This window comes from Dermacentor silvarum, chromosome 7 (genome assembly GCF_013339745.2).
Source record: "Dermacentor silvarum isolate Dsil-2018 chromosome 7, BIME_Dsil_1.4, whole genome shotgun sequence".
NCBI classification, from domain to species: domain Eukaryota; kingdom Metazoa; phylum Arthropoda; class Arachnida; order Ixodida; family Ixodidae; genus Dermacentor; species Dermacentor silvarum.
This window is the reverse complement of record NC_051160.1, coordinates 38,657,443-38,677,480: the sequence shown is the minus strand read 5'-3', so window position 1 is coordinate 38,677,480 and position 20,038 is coordinate 38,657,443. Positions and strand designations below refer to the sequence as shown.

The 20,038-nt window shown below is 42.8% G+C and overlaps 1 protein-coding gene across 1 annotated transcript; it reads left to right on the top strand.

Moving 5' to 3' along the window:
- The first annotated feature begins 2,353 nt into the window (after positions 1-2,353).
- Positions 2,354-18,398, top strand: LOC119459471 (BPTI/Kunitz domain-containing protein-like). Its single transcript, XM_037721236.2, has 4 exons — positions 2,354-2,464; positions 4,110-4,289; positions 9,340-9,534; positions 18,290-18,398. The coding sequence occupies exons 1-4, from the start codon at positions 2,404-2,406 to the stop codon at positions 18,337-18,339; spliced, it is 486 nt and encodes a 161-aa protein (XP_037577164.1). The 5' UTR covers positions 2,354-2,403; the 3' UTR covers positions 18,340-18,398.
- Positions 18,399-20,038: the final 1,640 nt, after the last annotated feature.

Genomic DNA, 20,038 nt, shown 5'->3' with positions numbered 1-20,038 from the left:
CAGAATATCTGTTAAAAATAAACTTCTCTTTATCGGATTTTCTGTGACACGGGGCCCTAACCGCTATCGCGTTAATATCAGACGTCTGCGCGCTTCGCAACAGTCTTATGGCTTCTGGCAATTTCAAACGCAGGCTTTTGTTTATGTGCCTTGGAATAGGTCTTTCCTGTTGATCTAATAAGACCTCAACTATACAGTAACGAAGTGTATGAGATGAGCCCGAATATTACTTAGGGCTACGTTCACTTTGGGCACATCACAAACAAACAAACAAACAAACAAACAAAACAAAAGATGCACTGTGATCTATGCGTATAAAAGTGACGCGCCAGTATATAGCGTTTCATTCACGAGGCACTGCGGGCTGGTACTGATTACTTAGATGTTAACTTCACGGCGCTCTGGTTACACTATAAGTATACAAGTACATACTGTAGACAACATAAATAGAGGCAAATAGATTATGTAAGCTTCATTTATTTTATCTGTCAAAAGCACAACAGCAAAAATATTTGAAAATTAGAACAATATAATTGTGCACGCATAATATATGAATTGTGCATTTTAATAAATTATTTATACCGAATGTCCCAGCTAACGTTAACGGAGATGTTCAAAGGCAAAAATTGTTAAGAAATGCTGTGCAAGGTTTATACTTTTCTAAGACCCATTTCTGCTCGGTCGTCATGTCTCGGACGGCCTAACATCTTAGGTCTTAAATTAGTATCTTGCAGTGGCCTGTTTTTTACAATTATTTCTTCGAACAGCTTGTCTAACGTTAGCTGGGACACCCTGAATAAATGGTGTGTTTTAACTGACATATATTTTTCAAAATTGCTGGCGACTGATTTTACAATTCTACAGTTCTAAGCCTTGATCTTAATTACTCTATGACGCGTTCAATGAATTCCACTAGAAATCAAATTGTCTAATAGAATATTATTTTAATTACACTAAACGCCTTTTCATTTAATCACTTTTTGGCAGATATTTCAATCAACGAATTGCTGTTGTGATTATGCATTGTAAACTGACTTAGTACAAATTCTCAGGACTGTGCCAGTTTCGACATAATATTTTCCAAAGTGTCTAACAAAAATGCATTTGCATTCATTTAATTTTGTGTTTCAATGATTAAAACAGCGTTTTCTTTAAAAATCAAGTGTAACAACAGCGCATTTTTACCGGCAGTTTGATGGTTCACATCTCGAAACAGGTGCTATCTTCAGAACTCATTCTAAATTGATAATCTTTGCATGTTCACTAGCTACAATTTGTAGAGGGAAATACGGAACGAATTCTCAGGATGAAACCAGTTTCGACATAATAATTCCCGAAATTTGTGGAGAAATGCATTGGGATTCCATTACTTTTGTGCGTCAATGCAAAAAAGGACGTTTCGTTAAGAAAGTAACTGGAGCGATTCCAGGGTTAACGGTGGGTCGCCTTCTAACGATGTTGCACGTAGCAGTGTTCATTGTATATCGAATTGCGAGTGTTCCGAAAGCAGGTGGTGAACATCTTCGCCGACGTGGCTGCAAGGCCACAAAGGACTAGCAAAGCAGTGTATTCGGAACAAAGCCTGCTACAGAGAAAGACAAGCTGCAAAATGTTCTCACAAATGTCGTCTGCGCAGCGAAATGTATTGTTTATTAGTTTTCGCATGCCTGTCTTGCAGCTGCGACGGCCACAGTGTTTCCATGGATACTGCTTTATCATGGCACCAAACAAAACGCTATAATAATATTGTCTGCACTTAGTAAGGCATGTGGTTTAGGGAGTTTCTAAAATAAGTTTTTCTGGACGGATACCTACAATATTTATTCATTAAAGACTGGCTTGAGAATTGAAGTTAGCCATATTTACCATTATCGATATCTGCCAAGGAGTGAAACGCTGTCCCCCTGTTACAAACTTTGATATGAAACAATGACCACTGCTGTAAAGCTCAGCGAATACACCAGTGACGTCAGGTTCCTTAAATTTAGATTATATTTTACCACTGCCTCACATCGCAAGTTGTTGAAATAGAAATGGAAAAATCTTAACGCGCACTCTTTCATTGTTCAGTTAATGAAAGCAAAAATGCGTGAGGTCATACAGGACGAATAACTTCAGATATTCGTTTAAACGACAATATGAATGCGAGGATGAATCTTCTCTCCCAATGCATGTGGAGTAATATGTAGATGTTCAAAAAGTTAGCTGTCCGGAGTGTACTGGCCTTTTTTGTTTAAGAGAACAATGCATTTTGAATATACCTCTCATTTTCCTTCTAACATTTAAATGCTTTAGAGTAGACGTTTAAAAAAAAACTCTACCAAATGCTTTAAGTAGTTGCAAACGACGTTATCGCGAACACAAGGCTTATATGCCGTATTACCTGCATGTAAATCTAAGCGGATGGGCTACATTGAGTTTGCAGTTTTTGTATACGGCCTGACATGCATAGTTTGCGCATATGGTAAGTAAACACCTAAATGCACTCTTTTGTTGAATTGGTAGTCCTGGTTACCTGGTAAAAGAACATAATTTTTAAGTTTTCTGGTGTCTTAATGATGCCAATCACGTGTTCCTGCCGTTATATGTATTTACACAGGGTTAAGGAAGGAGCACAAGAAGCGTTATTACATACTAGTTGCAGGGTTTTAAATCAGATGTATTCAGCCTTGCTGCTTCCGTAGTTATGCTTTTCGGACTTTTTGGTTCTTGAGAGGAAATTAAGATTTCACCCACAAATTGTTGTACTGATAAATGTTCCATTGTTCTATATGGATGGTCATTTTTGCTACATGTGATTGTTACAACGTTTGCATCGCCATGTTACGATGTTCATAAAAGTTTGCAAAGACTAATTTGTTGAATATATTGTCTAGAGCATATAATCTGTACCTGCAATTTGTACTGGCGGAACAAGGAATCGCAAAGCGAGTGTCGCATTAAATATTGCTTACACTTGATAATTTTTACTTGTGTGCTTTGTGCTTATGTCAAACAGCTGTGGTAAAATAATTACCATGGCTACTCTCAAACAATACATTAGTCTGCCTAGGCGTATCGTGCACTTGATAAACAAGCTGCTCACTTCAGCCACTTCAATAACAACGGTAGCTTCTAATGGAGTAACATTCTGGCATGGTGGTTTGCAATATTTTTTTCGGTGTTCGATATTGCAGACATTGTGACACAGATGAAGCACAAACATAAGGTGAACGAATCTTTAGAAATTTGCCTGTGGTCCACAGCACTATTCTAGTCGTTGATTTAAATGACAGGATGAGTGCGCCATCACCTCTACGAGAAATCAAAAGGCTTAAATGAATATTTTATCGAATCATGCTAATTAACTTTCCAATTAGGTACTTTAGAGCATCTATTTATTTCTACACATTATGGACGGTGAGTTCGCAAGGCGTATCCACTTGAAACAAATTTTCAAGGCTGCACCAGTTTCGAACAATTAATTTTCAAAGTACCCGGCGAAACGTCATAGCGTTCCAGTTGTTTTTTTTTAATGAAAACGATGTATTATGTATTTAAGCACAAAAATAACTGGAGCAGCAATGCATTTATTTGGTCAGACACATTGAAAATTATATCTCGAAACTGGTGCAGTCCCGAAAGCTCGTTGCAAGTGGTATCGCCTTGCGAACTCACTATCTACAAACCTATGATTAAATATGTTCCGTAAAATAATTCTATACAAATGTAAATAAGCGTAATGTTGCATATTACTCAGTCAAGCATTTTGTTTTCGCGTAGACGTAATGGCCGCATCATCGAGTAATTTAGATCAAGGATTCGAATTCTCCTATCTGCCACAGGCAATTAAAAAATGGTGCAGCTAAAAAAAAACACCCTGTATGAGCGGCAGTAGCAATAACTCAAAACTAAGGGGTACCGCAATCTGCCAAACCATGCCTTTGAACGTCATGATGATCGTTTGGTAGCGAAAGAGATTGCATTGGCGAAAATTAGGTAAAGTTTCGTAGATACTCTTCTTGAACTGCTTAAAAGTCTTTTTTTATTGCTGTATGCCTAACACGCTGCCTATGCATCTCAATGTATGACTTTTAACCAAATGAAATCCAATATAATCGGTTGTTTAGGAAACAAAGAATGGAAACCCGCCGGATGCCAACTGCCTGCAGTGACGGGGCCATGCAAAGCTAGCATTAAGGCCTGGCATTACAACTCAAAAGGAAAGTGCGAGGCTTTCGTCTACGGAGGATGCGAAGGTAACAGCAACAATTTTGAGACGAAGAAAATGTGTGAGCGACGATGCGGTTGTAAGTACCCTGATTTTTTTACATATATTAATTGATAGCTTCTAAAGGCTCAGACTTCGTTAACCTCAATGCCTTCCTTCCTTTCAAGGCATTCTTCTCGCTTTCTCTTTCATACGAGGGCTTAACGCTGCAATTTGGCATTCGTTTTCTTATTTATTTCGAATACCTATGGGCACCATGAAAAAAAAGTTGCGCTTTACGCGCACAGCTTATTGAGCATTTTTCTTGCCGATGTGCAGATTCCATCTGAAATCTGTCCTGTCAAGAAATAGGAAGTCAGCTAAATCCCACGGAAAACGACTGAAGCGAGAAGATTCACCTTTGCAGTGTGATGCACGAGAGCGCCACAGAGAAGGCCGGCTCACTGCACCTTCGTGCTTTTGGTGACAGAGTTGTGAATGTTATTTAAGAATTTTATGATCCTCTGGCTCCGCAGTAGCAACAGGGGCTCCACAGTAGCAACACGTGTTCCAAATTGCTAGAAATAGGTGGATGCGCCGTACATTTACTGCACTACGGTAACGTTTACTGTCCGTCGCGCTGGAAAAGACCATGGACCGCATCCTTGCAAAAGTAACGTTGTCGACACTCGGTGCTTACGTTATGATTCGTTCGCACTAGAATAATGTGGGAAACGTTCACAGAAGAATAAGGAGTCATGAAAAAATCCTTTGCCGGGATATCCCTGGAATGTAAACTGATAATGTCTTTGTTGGTGGGAAAAAATCACTAGCTCCGCGCAATTACCAACATAGGCCTAATTTATGTTTTCTTTTTTTGGTTCAGGTTCTGTACGGCTTCACGCACATCGCAACAATATCGGTTTAGGACCTTGTTCAGTAACCGGTAAAAAGTTTGTCTGGAGAGTAATTTTAGCTTTATCTTAGGGTTTCGTTTACCATCATGCGAAACGACAATCATGTGAACGGTAATGAAACGTTATTGGCATTGCTTTTTTCGTATTTTAACGAAATGCTAGGCGCATTCGCGCCGTCGGTGCCACTGCCGTTCTAATAGTGAAACCACCGCCGTTTTAGTAGTGAAAGAATTACACTGAAACCACAGATCATGCCAAGTATAATTAACGAAAAGCACTTGCAGCACGCCACCTGCGATGATTTTTGAAGCGATAGCTTCATTAGGCCACCTCGGGCAGCCGTCGGCGACTCAGCAGTTTTCACCTTGAGAGCTAGAGGTCAAACCACAAGAGAGCATTAAGGCGCGTTTATAGTCCGACGTTATCGGTGTGTGTGGGGGCGGGGGGGGGGGGGGTGCGTGCGTGCGTCTATGCGAGTGTGTGTGTATGTGTGTGTGTGTGTGTGTGTGTGTGTGTGTGTGTGTGTGTGTGTGTGTGTGCGTGCGTGCGTGCGTGCGTGCGTGCGTGCGTGCGTGCGTGCGTGCGGGCGAGCGTCATCAGACACCGAGTGCGTCGGCGCGAAATGGCCGCGCGTCCGGTTACGTTGGCGGCGCCAGTACGTCGAACCATTGGTCAAACTATAGCCGCTGTTCTCGCCAACGTGACATAACGTGTTCGCGCGTTCCCGCTATGTCGGACTATATTTAGGCACATCAGAGGTGGTCATAGCGCTAGAAGACACGGACAAGAACGAGAGAACAGGACGTGTCTTGTCCGCGTCTTCTAGCACTATGACCACCTCTGATGTATCTAACCAACTAGCCCAAAAAGCCATACTTATATTTAGACCTTTACGGAGCCCCGAAAGCAGACATTGCCGCCGTTTCCCGAGTATAGAGTTGGGCCCAGCTAAGACTTGCAACCAAATCTCACTACTTTACTGATCATCGGAGTGTCTTCATAGGCATAAAAAACTGATGAATAAACACTGTATTCATTGCAAACATGTCTGTATAGCATTGTGAAACCACACCTCGGCCACATCTCGACAATGGGCCTATCCAGGGCACTGACGCTTTCGCGATCAACCAGGGTTAACCAATGCTTCACCACACCAATTTTTAGATGCGAAGCAGCTTATGGCGGGGGCTTTTTCCGTCCCTCCTTCCGTCCCGCGGCGTCCCACACCCCCCAGCGCATGCGCGTCCCCTCCCTCTCTCTCTCCTCTCCTACGCTCCCGCCCTTTCTCTCCTCTAGGAATCCTCTACTCTACGGAGCGGCGCCCGCGTCCCACGCCCCTCGGCGCATGCGCGTCCCGTCTCCCTCTCTCTCCTCTCCTATGCTCCCCCCTTTCTCTCCTCTAGGAATCCTCTACTCTACGGAGCAGCGCGCACGACAGGTGGTGCGACAGCTGCATACTCCCCTGGCGGCACCACGGTAGTTCCCCGGTATAAAAATGACGGAGCGCGCGCGCCTCATTCTCTCTCCTGTGCAGCGCCGCGATGAGCGCTCGAGCCGCTGCCGCGAAACGGGAGCGGCGACGTGGCGATCCCGAACTTCGGGCTCGCGAAGCCGAAAGGAAACGTGAACGGCGGCAAGCGGACCCTGAGCTCCGGGCTCGGGAAGCCGAATCGAAACGTCAACGTCGAGTGGTGGATCCATCTCCCGCTCAAGATAACCATCTCCCCGCTGCTTCGCATCCGCACATGGTTCCCTTTAGCGGGGGATGAAGTAATCTTTTTTTTCATTCACATTGGTGTGTGTGTATATCACTGTCGCTGTAGAGGCTGGCTAAGGGGCTATCAAAAGCAGACTAATAGCGTCTCAGCACACGTTCTGATACAGTGTCCTTCTGATGTGAACCTTTCCTACCTCTGTGCAGCCGGATTCGTGCGAATACAACACACGCAAAATTCCGTGCATTGAGTACAAGGCATCACGCCACAAGCGTAATACTGCAGCACTGTGAATCGGTATGCAAACAAATACTTGTTTTGCATATTCTGCCGCCAGGCATTTTGATCATTACCTTTGTCTTCTAAGAAATAATATTATAGATTGTTGAATGATGTTGAATGAATAATGAATCTAATAATAATGATTGTGAAGTTTCCCAATAATTTGTTGCAATTAATCGCTGTTGTTGCTGAGCAGGACATTGTTCGTCTCCTAGAAATCGAAGTTTGTTGAGATCTTCGCCATTGATCCTCACTTATAATTATTCCCATTGTAATTGCTTGAATACTTCATTTAAACATGAAAAGAAAGGGAATGAAGAGAGAGTGTCTATTTGCCTCGCCTCTTTCTTGATAGGCATTCTTCCACTTTTCTTGTAGAAAATTAAGGTAGCTGTGGAATCTTTTAATATATTTACAAAAGTATTCACGTATGCATCATGCATTTATTGACTACGTCTTGCCTCCATCACTGCTGGTATCTCTACTCAATCAAACGCCTTCTCGTAAAGCATAATGACGGCACACATAAACAACAAAAAAATGTTCATTCCTTTATCTAAATGTGCAAAGAACATCGACAATAAGCAAAATGAACAAAAGAAAAAAAACTTTGCGGAAAGTTTTTTAGTTATAAAGGCGAAACCCCAGGCAGGAAACTGAAAGTAAGCTTCATCCCAAGGTACATAGGCTTTTGTTTTTAGTGTTTGTACAGACAGCTCTTCTCATATGTAAACCCAAGGTGTATATTTATTTTCTTTATATCACATATGGGAAACCCCTGCAGCCGGGTGTCTTCCATCGGTCTGTTTCCTCTGAAAGCACTGAAAAAATAAGAATCAAGCGAGTTACGTGCCAAACTTCTTTCTCGTCCAGTGTTCCTGCAATAGACCAACAATCTGTCTGGCTGGCTGTCATTGTTGGCCGAAGACATTTCGCCAGAAAGTTAGTGCTCAGTACCGCTCACAACTAGAACAAAAAAATAAATTTTCGATTATGCTACCTGTATGCAACACTCTCCAATAAAAGTATAACCAATGAAAGCCATATAGAAAGCTATTCCGCAGATAATTCAATTACCTAATTGATGACATAGTTGTGATACATTGTAGAACACTCCTTTCTAAAGCTGGCTTCATCACTTGGTTAGTTGTACGTGCTAAGTGCTGCCCTTGATATATTAGAAAATACCTTGTTGAACACTTGGTACAATACAGAAAGCAAGCAATTTAACGTTTTCTTTTATATGGATTAGTAAAACAAGGGAATTCCTCCAGCTTTCTGGTACACTTGAAATCATGAGGCATTGTGGGAAAAGGGCCGCAAACTTTTCAAACACATTATCTCGTCCATATTTTACTAAATCGACTGTTAATTCATCATCTCCTGGCACTTTCCCTCGAATGATGTCTTTTCGGCTGCAGTATATGCCTGATACGTACCAGCGCGCCAACAGTGCAACCTAAGAACCATGGAAACGGAGCGATTTCGCTCGAATTTATCGCTGGTGTGTCGAGATGACGCAGTGTGTCCAGGAGGAAGCGTGATGGGCGAGTCGAGCTGCAGCAAAATGCACTGGTGTACACTGGTGTACGGCCTGTGCAATTTCGGAGGCGACGCAAAATGAGAACTTCACGCGGAATTTTCCGTCGCTCCTGAAGGATAAGATAAGAACCAGGCTGCAGTACACGGCTCATACATAAAGGCTTTTTGCACTGGTAGTATGGTATGTGGCGCTTCAATGATCATCTCACCGCCGTTGACAGTGATCGCGAGATCGATTCCGCCTGGATTTTTTTTCGATGCTTACCATTGTAGCTCTTATCAATGGCAGTATTGTGCGCCTCTTAGCGACTAAACATTCCAAAGTAATACACTTGAAACGGAGAGTTTCACATATTTGAGATATGAACAATTACATTGTCCTAATACACATAAGGGCCCGATTCCAGCATTGGAAAAAAGGGGAATCGGCCAAATGCACTGGGACTTTTACTTTGATGTTCGCGAGTGTCTGAATAGAACAGGCTCCGCATTCGCAACTGCTTTAGTAAAATAGGGCTACCTTTTGGCTGACTGCAGCTTTGTATAGCCATCAAGAATTGAGATTCATTAACCTGAGGACGAGACAATTCAGCGCCAAAGGGCGATCCCGGCTAGATCTTACATAAGACATTCCTTGTAAGCACAAATCGAAACCCTTAATACATCTGCCGATGTCGTTTTTTTTTCTTTGCAGGGAGATACAGTCGCAAAAGAGATATATGCTTGTTACCGCCACAAAAAGAGAAGCATTGTGGCAATAAAAGTGTGGAAGCCACGAGGTGGTATTTCGACGAAAACAAAAGTAAATGCAAACAACGCATTTTTCAAACTTGTCAAAAAGACCCAAAAGGTTTTGCAACTTGTTCCGAATGTGTGACAACGTGTAAGCGTAAGTACCTTAGCAGTTTCTTGCACTCATAAAAAAAAGGAATATAGATATGCCACTACGCATTTCACATCGCTACAGACGTAAATGAAGAGTACCCAGGTTAAACATATAATGTTGCATACATCTAGGTCTGCTGGTTCTATAAATCCGAAACAGAATTAGTGGTACACTACAAGTATCTGCTGAACTGTATAAATTTATGTATCTGTTTTAATAATTCAACAGCCTATAACTCCTCCCGCGATAACTTTTCACGGTGTCGACATTAAACTTTCTTTAAGTTCCGGTGCATGAAATATATTTTATTTATTATATCAAATTCAACTTGACTGGAGTGTTTTTAGCGCGGTATTAAGACCCCAGCACATGCATACTCTGAACGATATATTGCAAGCACATATATTTGTGCATAACGAGATACTTTATCACGAGGTCTCTTTGTAGTGACGGCAAAACTCTGACTTACGAAACTATTTATTGAGCGAACTTGCCCCCCCCCCCCCCCCCCCCTAAAAGCAAGTGACATTCAAAGCACAACGATAGCGGCGAACACAATCGGCGATCGTCGAAGATCTGATCTGCGCGTCAAGAGCGCGGACTTTTATACATGACTCGTCGAAGGCTCCAGCGTAATCGCTGCTGCCGGTGTGCCTTTCAGAAGGTACCACACAATTTGCGTCGAACACGCCGTGGTGGATCAGGGGCTAAGGCGTTGCGCTGCTGCGCACTAGGTCGCGGCATCGAATCACGGCCGTGGTGGCCGCATTTCGATGGAGGCGAAATGAAAAACGCCAGTGTGCTTGTGTTGCAGTTCATGTTAAAGGACCGCAGATGGTCAAAATTAATCCGGAGCCCTCCGTTACGGCGTGCCTCATAATCAGAACTGGCTTTGGTACGTAAAACCCCAGAAAGAAGAGCAATTTGCGTCTATCATACAACCAGTTTACACAAGGTTCAGTGACAACAGAGAACGGATAGAACCATCGATAACATTAGAGTAACTTCGAAATCAGGCAGGTGAGTCCTGCGCTGAGCGGTAACATTGAGTTAGCGGATGAAATGTAGTCCGCAGAAAACAGGTAAAAAGTACACGTGTCAATATTTCATAGGTGATCTACTAGAACTTTTCAATTCAGGGTTGCTTTAACATATTCACTTACTGCATTACTCAAGTGCACGAGGAGATAAAACTTGTGATGCCTTTGCAGTGATGGGAATGGCCAAAAGCGTTTTGGAGCAAGTTTTGTAGCAGAAAAAAATGCCGATTTCTAGCAGCTGCCCTCAGGTTTGTAGCAGGTTGCAAAAAAGAAGAAAAACAGGCCAAGATCATATTTATTGCTTTAATTACATGGTTGCCTAATAAATGTACGACGCATGCCTTTTAAGAAATGACTAGCCTTAGTCATTGTGCAAGCATGAGTCATTGTGCATGCATACAGTGCAAGCATGAGTTCACTGACAGCATAATTATTGCAAGCTTTAATCAAACTCGCACCAAAGTATGAGACATGATGGAAACAAGACTACAATAATGAATCTCAGTTCATTAAATATCCCTGCACTTTCTACCCCTTATCTGCAGCATCCAAGTGAGAAATACTTTCAATCATTTTTTCTCTTACTTCAGCAAGTTTTCCCTTGCCTCTCAATGTCTGAGAGGTTCCTCAGCATCATGCCCCACTGAGTCAACAATTCGGCATTTTTGGACATTCGTTCTGCCTCAGCCACTTCCTCTTTAGCGTGATTTTTGCTTTCATTCGCAGTGGTTTAGTTTTGCTCTGCATCTGTTCAAAGGCGCTTTGGTGCTATCTGTTCAACTAGAAGGCGCTCCCCATATTGTTTTGATGCCCCCTTGACAGCCCGGATGACATCAGCATTAAATCAAAACAGGCACGGATTGCAGTGAAACCTTTTTGCTTATGACATGATGTGACGACTGTCATTTATGCTCCACAGAGACAGATTTGACCTGTCATGCAGGGCTCTTGAATTTTCACTAATCCCACGCTCGACATTAGCGTTGCCATGTGGAAGTGATAGAAGTGTCTTGCAGAGCTTTGAAAGAAGTGGATGTTTCGGTCCACCTTGAGCATCTTTAATTATGAAAGTATCTGTCAAGTGGCATATCAGAACCCGCAATTAACTGGGCCAATCTGAGCACTGTATCTTCGTCAAGAAAAGAATAAATTATCCGTCCCTGACATTTGCGGCCTGTCTAAGGCAGTGATTTCAGCCAGTGCGCGTGGCATACGAAGCGTTTTGGGCATTCCTAGACAACCCGGGACGGCAAGATGAGGAGGCCCACTGGCGATATTCAGGCTGTGATATGTTTCAGCCTCTGGATTTGCTTCCGGCGCTTGCAAAACACAAAATCACGGACTTCGAGATCTGCCTTTTGGGCTTGTCGCGTTGAGGGAGCCGTGGCAGGAATGCGATTGATTTCGACCCTACCTACACGTATTGGCACCGCCAAAGGGAGCCAGAAAAGTTACCACCAAGTCGCCAACCGCCGATTTTCGGTTGCCAAGAGGCTCTAAATGTAGCAAAGTTGGCGAGAAGTCACCTAACCTGGCAACCCTGCATGGCACAACCCGTGCACTGGATTCTATTGCACTAGCTCGGTTTTTTTTTTTGAATAGAAGGAAATGCGAAGGCAATCTGCGTATAGGGGTGGTGGTAACTGCCTCATGGCGTCGTCGACAAGTACTCTTGGCTCTGGCCACCGAGATTGCGCGGCGCGGAGCCAGGTGCAGCTTCAGAGCAGGCTCGCTGATTTGTGGCATGGATGTAGCAACTTGGAGCAATTGTAGCAGCTTTCCCATCACTGTCTTTCAAATGAGGCGCAGTGCGCGTTGATAAGAATATACATATTCATGCATTGCGTTGCGCCCGAAACGTGCGGATGAAAGAAACGCGAGACAGGCTGCAAATTAGTCAATGAATATAACTGCACAGGACGGATCACTTGTGCAAAAAAACTTTCAAGTTTACACTTCGAGTTGTTAAATAATGCAATCTCGCCCAGCAATCTCCTGGCCTCCTAGTCGGCGCAAAAGTTAGAGCGGCTACGCCAGAAAGGTGTTCGATCACTGGATCATGACTAATTTGTCTTACACTGCGAAGCATTTCTTTAAAAAAATTTTATGAGCTTTTGAAATTTCGTGCTACCATGCAGGTTGATACTAACTTTCCTTTCGTGAAACTGCATCCACCTTGTAGTCAGACTTGTTCAGAATTGATTGGCCATACTCAGTATCTCCGCCCTTCACGTAGTATATTTCCTGGCCTCCAACTCCACTCTTCAACATCCTGGTTAGCTGAGCAGTTAGACCTACCACACCAGAAAGGCGCTGGCCCTCGCTTCCATCCCCGCACCAGGACAAGGTTATTTAAACGTGGAGCATTCTTCCTAAGGAAATCCTATAGGTTGTCTTGGTAGCTTGGTGCTCGATTTGAAATGGATTTGAATTTTCAATTTCGTCACACCTGCTTGACATTGCGGCTTCCTTAGACATAAGTTGCCATTTTCATTGTCCCGATCTTTCAAGGCCTCTATTATTTAGGCATCGCCCTGGAATCTTCTATCGACATTGTTTGCTAAATTTCTAGAGTAATCGCCCCAGGAAGGTGTTGGTTTTTGGTTTGATCTGCGTAACCGGGCCAATTTTTCTTCAACGGCGAAGCATTGTTTAAAAAAAAAACGCTTGTTTGTTTTGTAGCTTCATGCTTGATTTCAAGTGAATGAAATTGCTCTAGTTCATAATATTTCCTCTATTTTGCCGGCTTCCGCAGAATGGAGTTGTCATTTACAGTGCCCCTATGCTTCTAGTGATGGAAAATGTCTGCCTTGCCTTACGAGCTTCTAACCTGCTGGGAAGCACCCGTATGGGGGCTTTCATTTCTAGCTTCGCGCAAGTAATCATGTAGACGGCAGTTTTAAATTTCTTGACACCGCTTCCATTTTCGTGGCTTCTATAGAACTGAGTTGCCACATTCAGTGTCAGTATTTACGGCTTCGCGCTGCAATCTGATAGCATCGTGATTAGCTCAGTTGTTAGAGCTACATCTCTGGAAATTCGTTGGACCTTTGTTTATTCACGCGACCAAAACAATTTTTCTTGAATTCTGAAGCACTCTTTCTAAAGCACCCGCATGGGGATTTCCTTTATAAATTTGTGCTAAATTTCAATTGGACGCCAATTTTCAATTTCAGGACAGTTCCTCCACGTCAGTGACTTCCGCAGAGCTGAGTTGCCATATTCAGTGGCATTTATTTTGGTCTGACACTGCGGTCTGCTGACGTCATCATTAGCTCAGTTCTAAGAGCGACATCCCCTTAAAGTAGTTGGTTCGATCACCGGCTGAGAACAATTTTTTCTTGACCTCCTGAGCATTCTATATAAAGCACCAGTATGGGGTGTTTCTATCGGAGTGTGGTGTAAGATTGCAGGTTGATGTGAATTTTATTGTTCCTGGCACCTCCCCCAGTTAGGTCACTCTCGCCGAACTGAGATGCCATATACAGTGTCGGAATGCGTCTAGTTGTCGATTACTTCTATATTTCTGTGTAATTTGCTGACCTCCTGGTTGACTCTGTTGCTGGAGCTACCACACCGGAAATGCGTTATTTCTTGATTTGATATCCGGACCAGAACTAAGTTTTCTGCAATTGTCAAGCATTACTTCAGGCAACCAGCGTAAGGTTTCTTTGTCGCTTGATGATAGACTTCAGGTGGGTGTCAGTTTTCTATTTTACGAGACTTCCTGTACTTTGTCGACCTACATAGAACTGAGTAGCTATTCAATGCCTCTATGCTTCGTGTAGTTAGTTACTTCGGTGTCACACAGCAATCAGCTTCATCCTCGTGAGCTCCATTACTTAACTTACCAGTCCGGAAAGGCGTTGGTCTTTGATTTGATCTCCGGACCAGTAAAACATTCATTTTACAGCCAAGCATTCTTCTAAACTGCAGCTTTGGAAGTATCTCTTTTTGCCTTAGGGCTAGATTTGTAGTTGATGCCAATTTCCAATGTCATGAAACATCTTGCATTTTGCGTGCTTCCGCAGAAATGAGTAGCCATATTAAGCGTCAGTTATTTCGGCCTCGCATGCCAATCTGCTAGCGCCTTCATATCTAAGTTCGAGCTACAGTTGTAGAAAAACATTGGTTCTTGGTTTGATCTCCGGGCCACGATATTTTCTCGTACACAGCGCAGCATTCTATCAAAGAAACCCGTGTGGTTTCCTTCGTAACTTCATGCTACGTTTTAGGTGGATGTCAGTTTCGTGTTTTATCACACTTCTTCCATTTCGCAACCTTCCACAGAACTCAGGGGCCATATTAAGAGTCTCTACGCTTCAGTAGATGAATATTTCAGCCTCGCACTGCAAACTGTTAACGCCCTCATTTTCTCAGTCGTTAGAGTTACAGACTATGTTGTTATACTTACTGTCCTTATATTTGTGGGTTGGTCGTAATTTCCGCCTCGCACATCAATCTCTTCACCCACTGGCTATCTTTGTTGTCAGAACTTCCACCCTGAAAGTCTTGGGTCCTTTGTTTGATCTCCGGACTAGGATAAATCATATTTTACCTATAAAGCGTATTTTCGAACGGATCTGTACGAATTACCGTTGTAACATCGTGCTGTATTTTAGGTGGATGCTACTATTTTTTTTTTTTCATGACACTTCTTCAACTTAGCCGGTTACCACATCACGGATTTGCCCTATTTTTTGGCCCCTGCGCTTGAAATAGTTGTTTATTCCGGTGTCGCACTAGAAGCTGCTAACGTCCCACTTAACTCTGTTAGAATACTACCTCAGAAACTGCGGTCACCGTGAGTTCAGTACCTGGACTAGCTTTCTTTCTTATAGACACGCATAGGCTCTGTTTAGAATCTTTATTCTGCAGTTCAGGTTGATAGGTGAGTTGGTTAGTTGTACATGCTTGGAATTGTTACTTGTTCTAGTCATTTGTTGCGCTGTCTAGTGATTATAGGGTCCCTTTCTAAGCAGTATATTGAACCACCACCGACCATACAGCACGCACTCGCTTAACACCACCTTGACTCAGACTATCTTCTTAAGCCATCTCGTCTTCTATGGGCTTATGTATCACTGCTACTGTTAGTTTTGCGAGCACTGGTCATCGGGTGACAGTAAAAACAGTAGACGAGGGCACTCGGTTTCTTTATGATGCGCTGTAGTGTAGAGATATGCGAGCATACGGTTATCCAAAGCACAATGAATATTTCGGGAGGAGGCTGGCTTGACGAAGGTAACAATTGTATAAAAGTATTGGATACATGACACCTAAGAAAGACACCAAGGATAGTAAGAAAGTAGGGACCTTGGTTGACACCGAAAATAATCAGATGTGCATGCATTCAAAACATTATATGTGGCCCCAGTCTAGTATACAAGTAGCGATATTGCTGAAAGAGAAAAGTGCACTGATGATGTCCGAAAAATTCATTGTGTAACCGAGTGACCGACTCACCGGCTACAATTCGTCGATTGCAATATATGTTGTTAAGTACGTAACTAAGAAGTGTATTAGTGAAGATTTGTTACTTGAATATGTGTTTCGATATCTCGTGCTAGTAATGTCCACCTCATCGAATAACCCCGCTCGATGATAAGAATTATGCTACCTGCCACAAGCGATTTCCAAAATCCCTAAAGCTTAATTTTGAACACCCTGTATACGGCAACAAAAACGTAGACGTTCAGGAGACAGCGGACTCATTAGACGACAAAATATATTCCTTGACGTTGTAAGTAACCATGTTGTAGAGTGGCTTAACCCTCCTTGACACACAGCCGCAGAACATGCCAAGAACTGAATATGAAAAGGGCATGACGACAGTGAATAACATTTCTTTTTGTGGAATTGTGCTCATACACTTTTGCAAGAAAATATCAGTCGGCCTTCTCATGGGCAAAACGTAAGAGCACTGACTCAAGAATATAGTGGTGCAGGTGATTAAAGCAAGAAAGAGGAGAAAAAAATAATGTTTCTTGTTCTTTCTGATATATGTGTAGTGTGAAAATGAAAACATCGGGCAATACAAAAAAAACTGAAATTTATGGCTGCTCCAGCATAAAACTACTACAAACACTTTCTGTCGTATTTCTGTCACAAGCCCTCCATGGTTGTTGTAAAACTTTTCGGACCACCCCAACTTCACCTTTTCTCCTTTTCTGCACGTGACGTCACGAAAGCCGCGAAAACTTCCCATCTGATAGAGCGTGCACATACTCTTTGCACATGATTAAGCTGAAGAAAAGAAAAATAATTCATTTCCATTCTACGACTTTTTCGCCATAAGCCATCTTCTATTCGTTAAAATGTCTCCTGCCTGTCTTGTAACATCACAAAACAGCGAAAACAGATTAGGTCAAGGTGGCATCCACGCGCTTAAGATACATCAATATTCTGAGCAACGCAGAATTATCGCCCCGTTCCGAAAGTAACTGCCGGGTAGGATGCATTCCTTTACGTGTAAAGAAAATTTTTGCCTGCAGTACAACGTTGTCGAGCCCTTTGGGCACATATAAGACGTCGGTCAGCCAACACTTCTTGGCTGAGGGCACATTTTAGCGGTGATGTTTACCTCCTCAATGTTAAAGGACCAGCCGCCTCAAGCTAAGCGCAGGAAAGGGGACCAATTGCTGGTGCTAGCACCATCCTTCTGCTCCATTATGTGCTTTCAATGTGCTTCCGTGCACCCACAGAAACTAGCTTCACTTGCTTGAGCTCCTTGCTTCTTGTCGGCCAATTAGGTAAGGAAGACTTCTCGAAGTTAGCTGTGATATTTACTCACAAGGAAAACACAAATAACCTCCTACAATCGAGGACAGCAGTTTACTGGGGAGCACGCTGCTGGTCCGTGCCCAACGCTTTCATCAGTGGTTAGGTTATTATGTAATCAGGACATTAAATAAAATCACTGGGGAAGAGTTTTACGTTGTACGGACCATGTTTGCGTGAAATGTTGACACGTGCGCACGTAGGTTCATGGGAAAAATATTAAGGGCATACGCAATTTGTCTCATTCCCCCAACACGGCATCTCGCTCCTGCTACCAAAGTTGCGAGTGGGACGCATTTCGTGTTTTGGAAAGCATTTTTTTTCAAGACGTTATAAACGCCTTTTAAGAAAGGACTTTTGAGCTATTGTAGCCGAATTTGTTGAATAAATTTGGAGCCGATCCGCTTAAGTCTATGGAACAGACTGAGCAATCCATTCAAAAACCGCCAATACGTCTCTCCTCTCACCTACACACTGTTTGATGGTGAAGGGGTGCACGCGAGGAAAGAGTTCACCAGGACGTGTTCGTGTGTTGCAGGTGCTTACAGAGGTGAGGAGTGGGGACGGTCTCCAAACAAGTGACGCGTTCAAGGCGTTCGCAAAGGAAATTCGCGTGTTCCTGTAGACGGCCGGAATGGTGTGCACTTGCGAGCTGTTAATACGAAAGAACAGAAAAAGCGCATACTTGTGCCCACCGCTTTGTAGTAAAGGGAACTTATGAAGGCAACCTAGCACCTTCCGGCGTTTTTTTTTTTTACTAGCTGAGTGTACCTATCCAACGATAGAGAATAAAGTGGAATGCTTTATATAAGCACCTGTGCTTTGTAAGATCAGATACGTGAAAACAAGTTCATCACCTTAATAAAGTAAATAAACTTGAAACTTGTCCCTTTGTAGTGCGAACCAAATAAATGAGCTTTGTTTTCTTTTATTTGCAGACCATATGAAAACCCTGCAAGCTTGCCAAGAGGTGGGGAATCCCAAATAAGATGTTTTACAACTTCAAAGTGCCGTAAATGTACGAGCTATACATGCCAATAAAATTGATGAGCGCCATATTAGGACACCAATTTATTTTTAAATAATTGTATAAATTATGCATGAAATTACTCTAAATGCATGAAATTACCAGAGTTCTTCCTGGACCGATGTTAAAGTATGGGCGACAAGTTATGGGGCACATACGAGAAGAGTCATGTAGCCGATCTTTTTAACAGCGTGACACAGGACGACAGAAAGTGACACAGGACAGCACGCTCACTTAAAATTGAAGCCCTTATTTTTGAGTGTGACATATATAGGTGTTAGCAAGGTTGCACAAAAAGATAAAAGGAAAATGTTAGCATGAGAGAAAGTAAACTTTTTTTCTCGGAAGGGATAGGGACGTGAGTTGACACTTGTGTCCGGGCGTGTCACGATGATAAAAGCTTGAAACATTTTTTTGCGCGAGCTGCTCGTGGTATCTTTTACCTACTCATTTCTCAATATGCACAGTGCAACCGCATTTCTGACAACGGGCCGCAAGGTGATTGTACGAGGAGCCTTGAAGTGAAGCCTTTAAGTGAAACCGTCTTCATGCCTCCATATCCCGCTTTCAAAAAAAAAAAAAAAAGAGAGAGAGAGCATTTGGTTGCGAGATTGCGCTCTGTTCGGTGCTTATTTTTTTTTCTTCATGTGTCGCACTTTCAAAAAATTATGGCAGAAGTCACTCACGATGACTATATATATGGTAATTCGATTCGCATTTGAGCAATGTAGCGACGCAGCGTATTCGTGAAACAGCGCGCAAAAAGAATACCGGACCGAAGCAATCACTGAGAAATACTCTATCATTAGTAAAACAACTGTGAAAAAAATTATGCATGATTACAAAATATGACCCAGGCGCAAATCAGATTACAAAAAGTAAATCGCAGGCAAATCAATCTCGCCAAATTTAATTTAATCACTGAGAAAAAATTGTAGTGCAAAAGGAACGAGGAGGAGACCAGACTGGCACTATCCTCGTCTCGTCCCCATTCCTTTCGTGCTGCTCTTTTTTCTCAGTGATCAACGAGCTCTCCCAACAACATGTTTTACTAATTCATGTAGCCCTCACTTGTGTTGTACACTGCTTACGTAAAGTCTGCTTTTTTTAAAAAGATAAACAATTAAAAGCTGTGCCAAATTTTCCAGGCGCTTGCATTGCTACAGTTTAGGATACTGAAAATGATGACTGAATATATGCCGATCCTACAAGCTTTGATAATCAATGTTATGCAAAGCATTACGGAGATAACTGCTAAATTAACACATTTTGGCGCTCGCGAAAACGTTTAAAAATGTAACAAAAGTTTTTTTCTTCAAATAAAAGCGATTGCGTGTGTAACGCGAGCATGTGGCGCGACAGCGACAACGATAGTATGGAGGCGACTGCGATGCAACTAAGAGTGGTTTATTACATTGCGGGGAAACCACTGAAGTTATGTAGCCCGGGACCATTACCAGTAGTACCACATTATGAGCCTTAAGCGGATTCTTTATATACAGTTCGCTCTGATCATACTAGTGCATACTAACAACAGCCGCTAAGCTGGAATGCCATAGCTTGTGCGCACAACGGTCATGGTGGTTGCGGAACATATAACGCCACCCTTACTCTACTGTAGAGTCGATTAAGCGGAACATGAGGGTGCATGAGCGTGAAG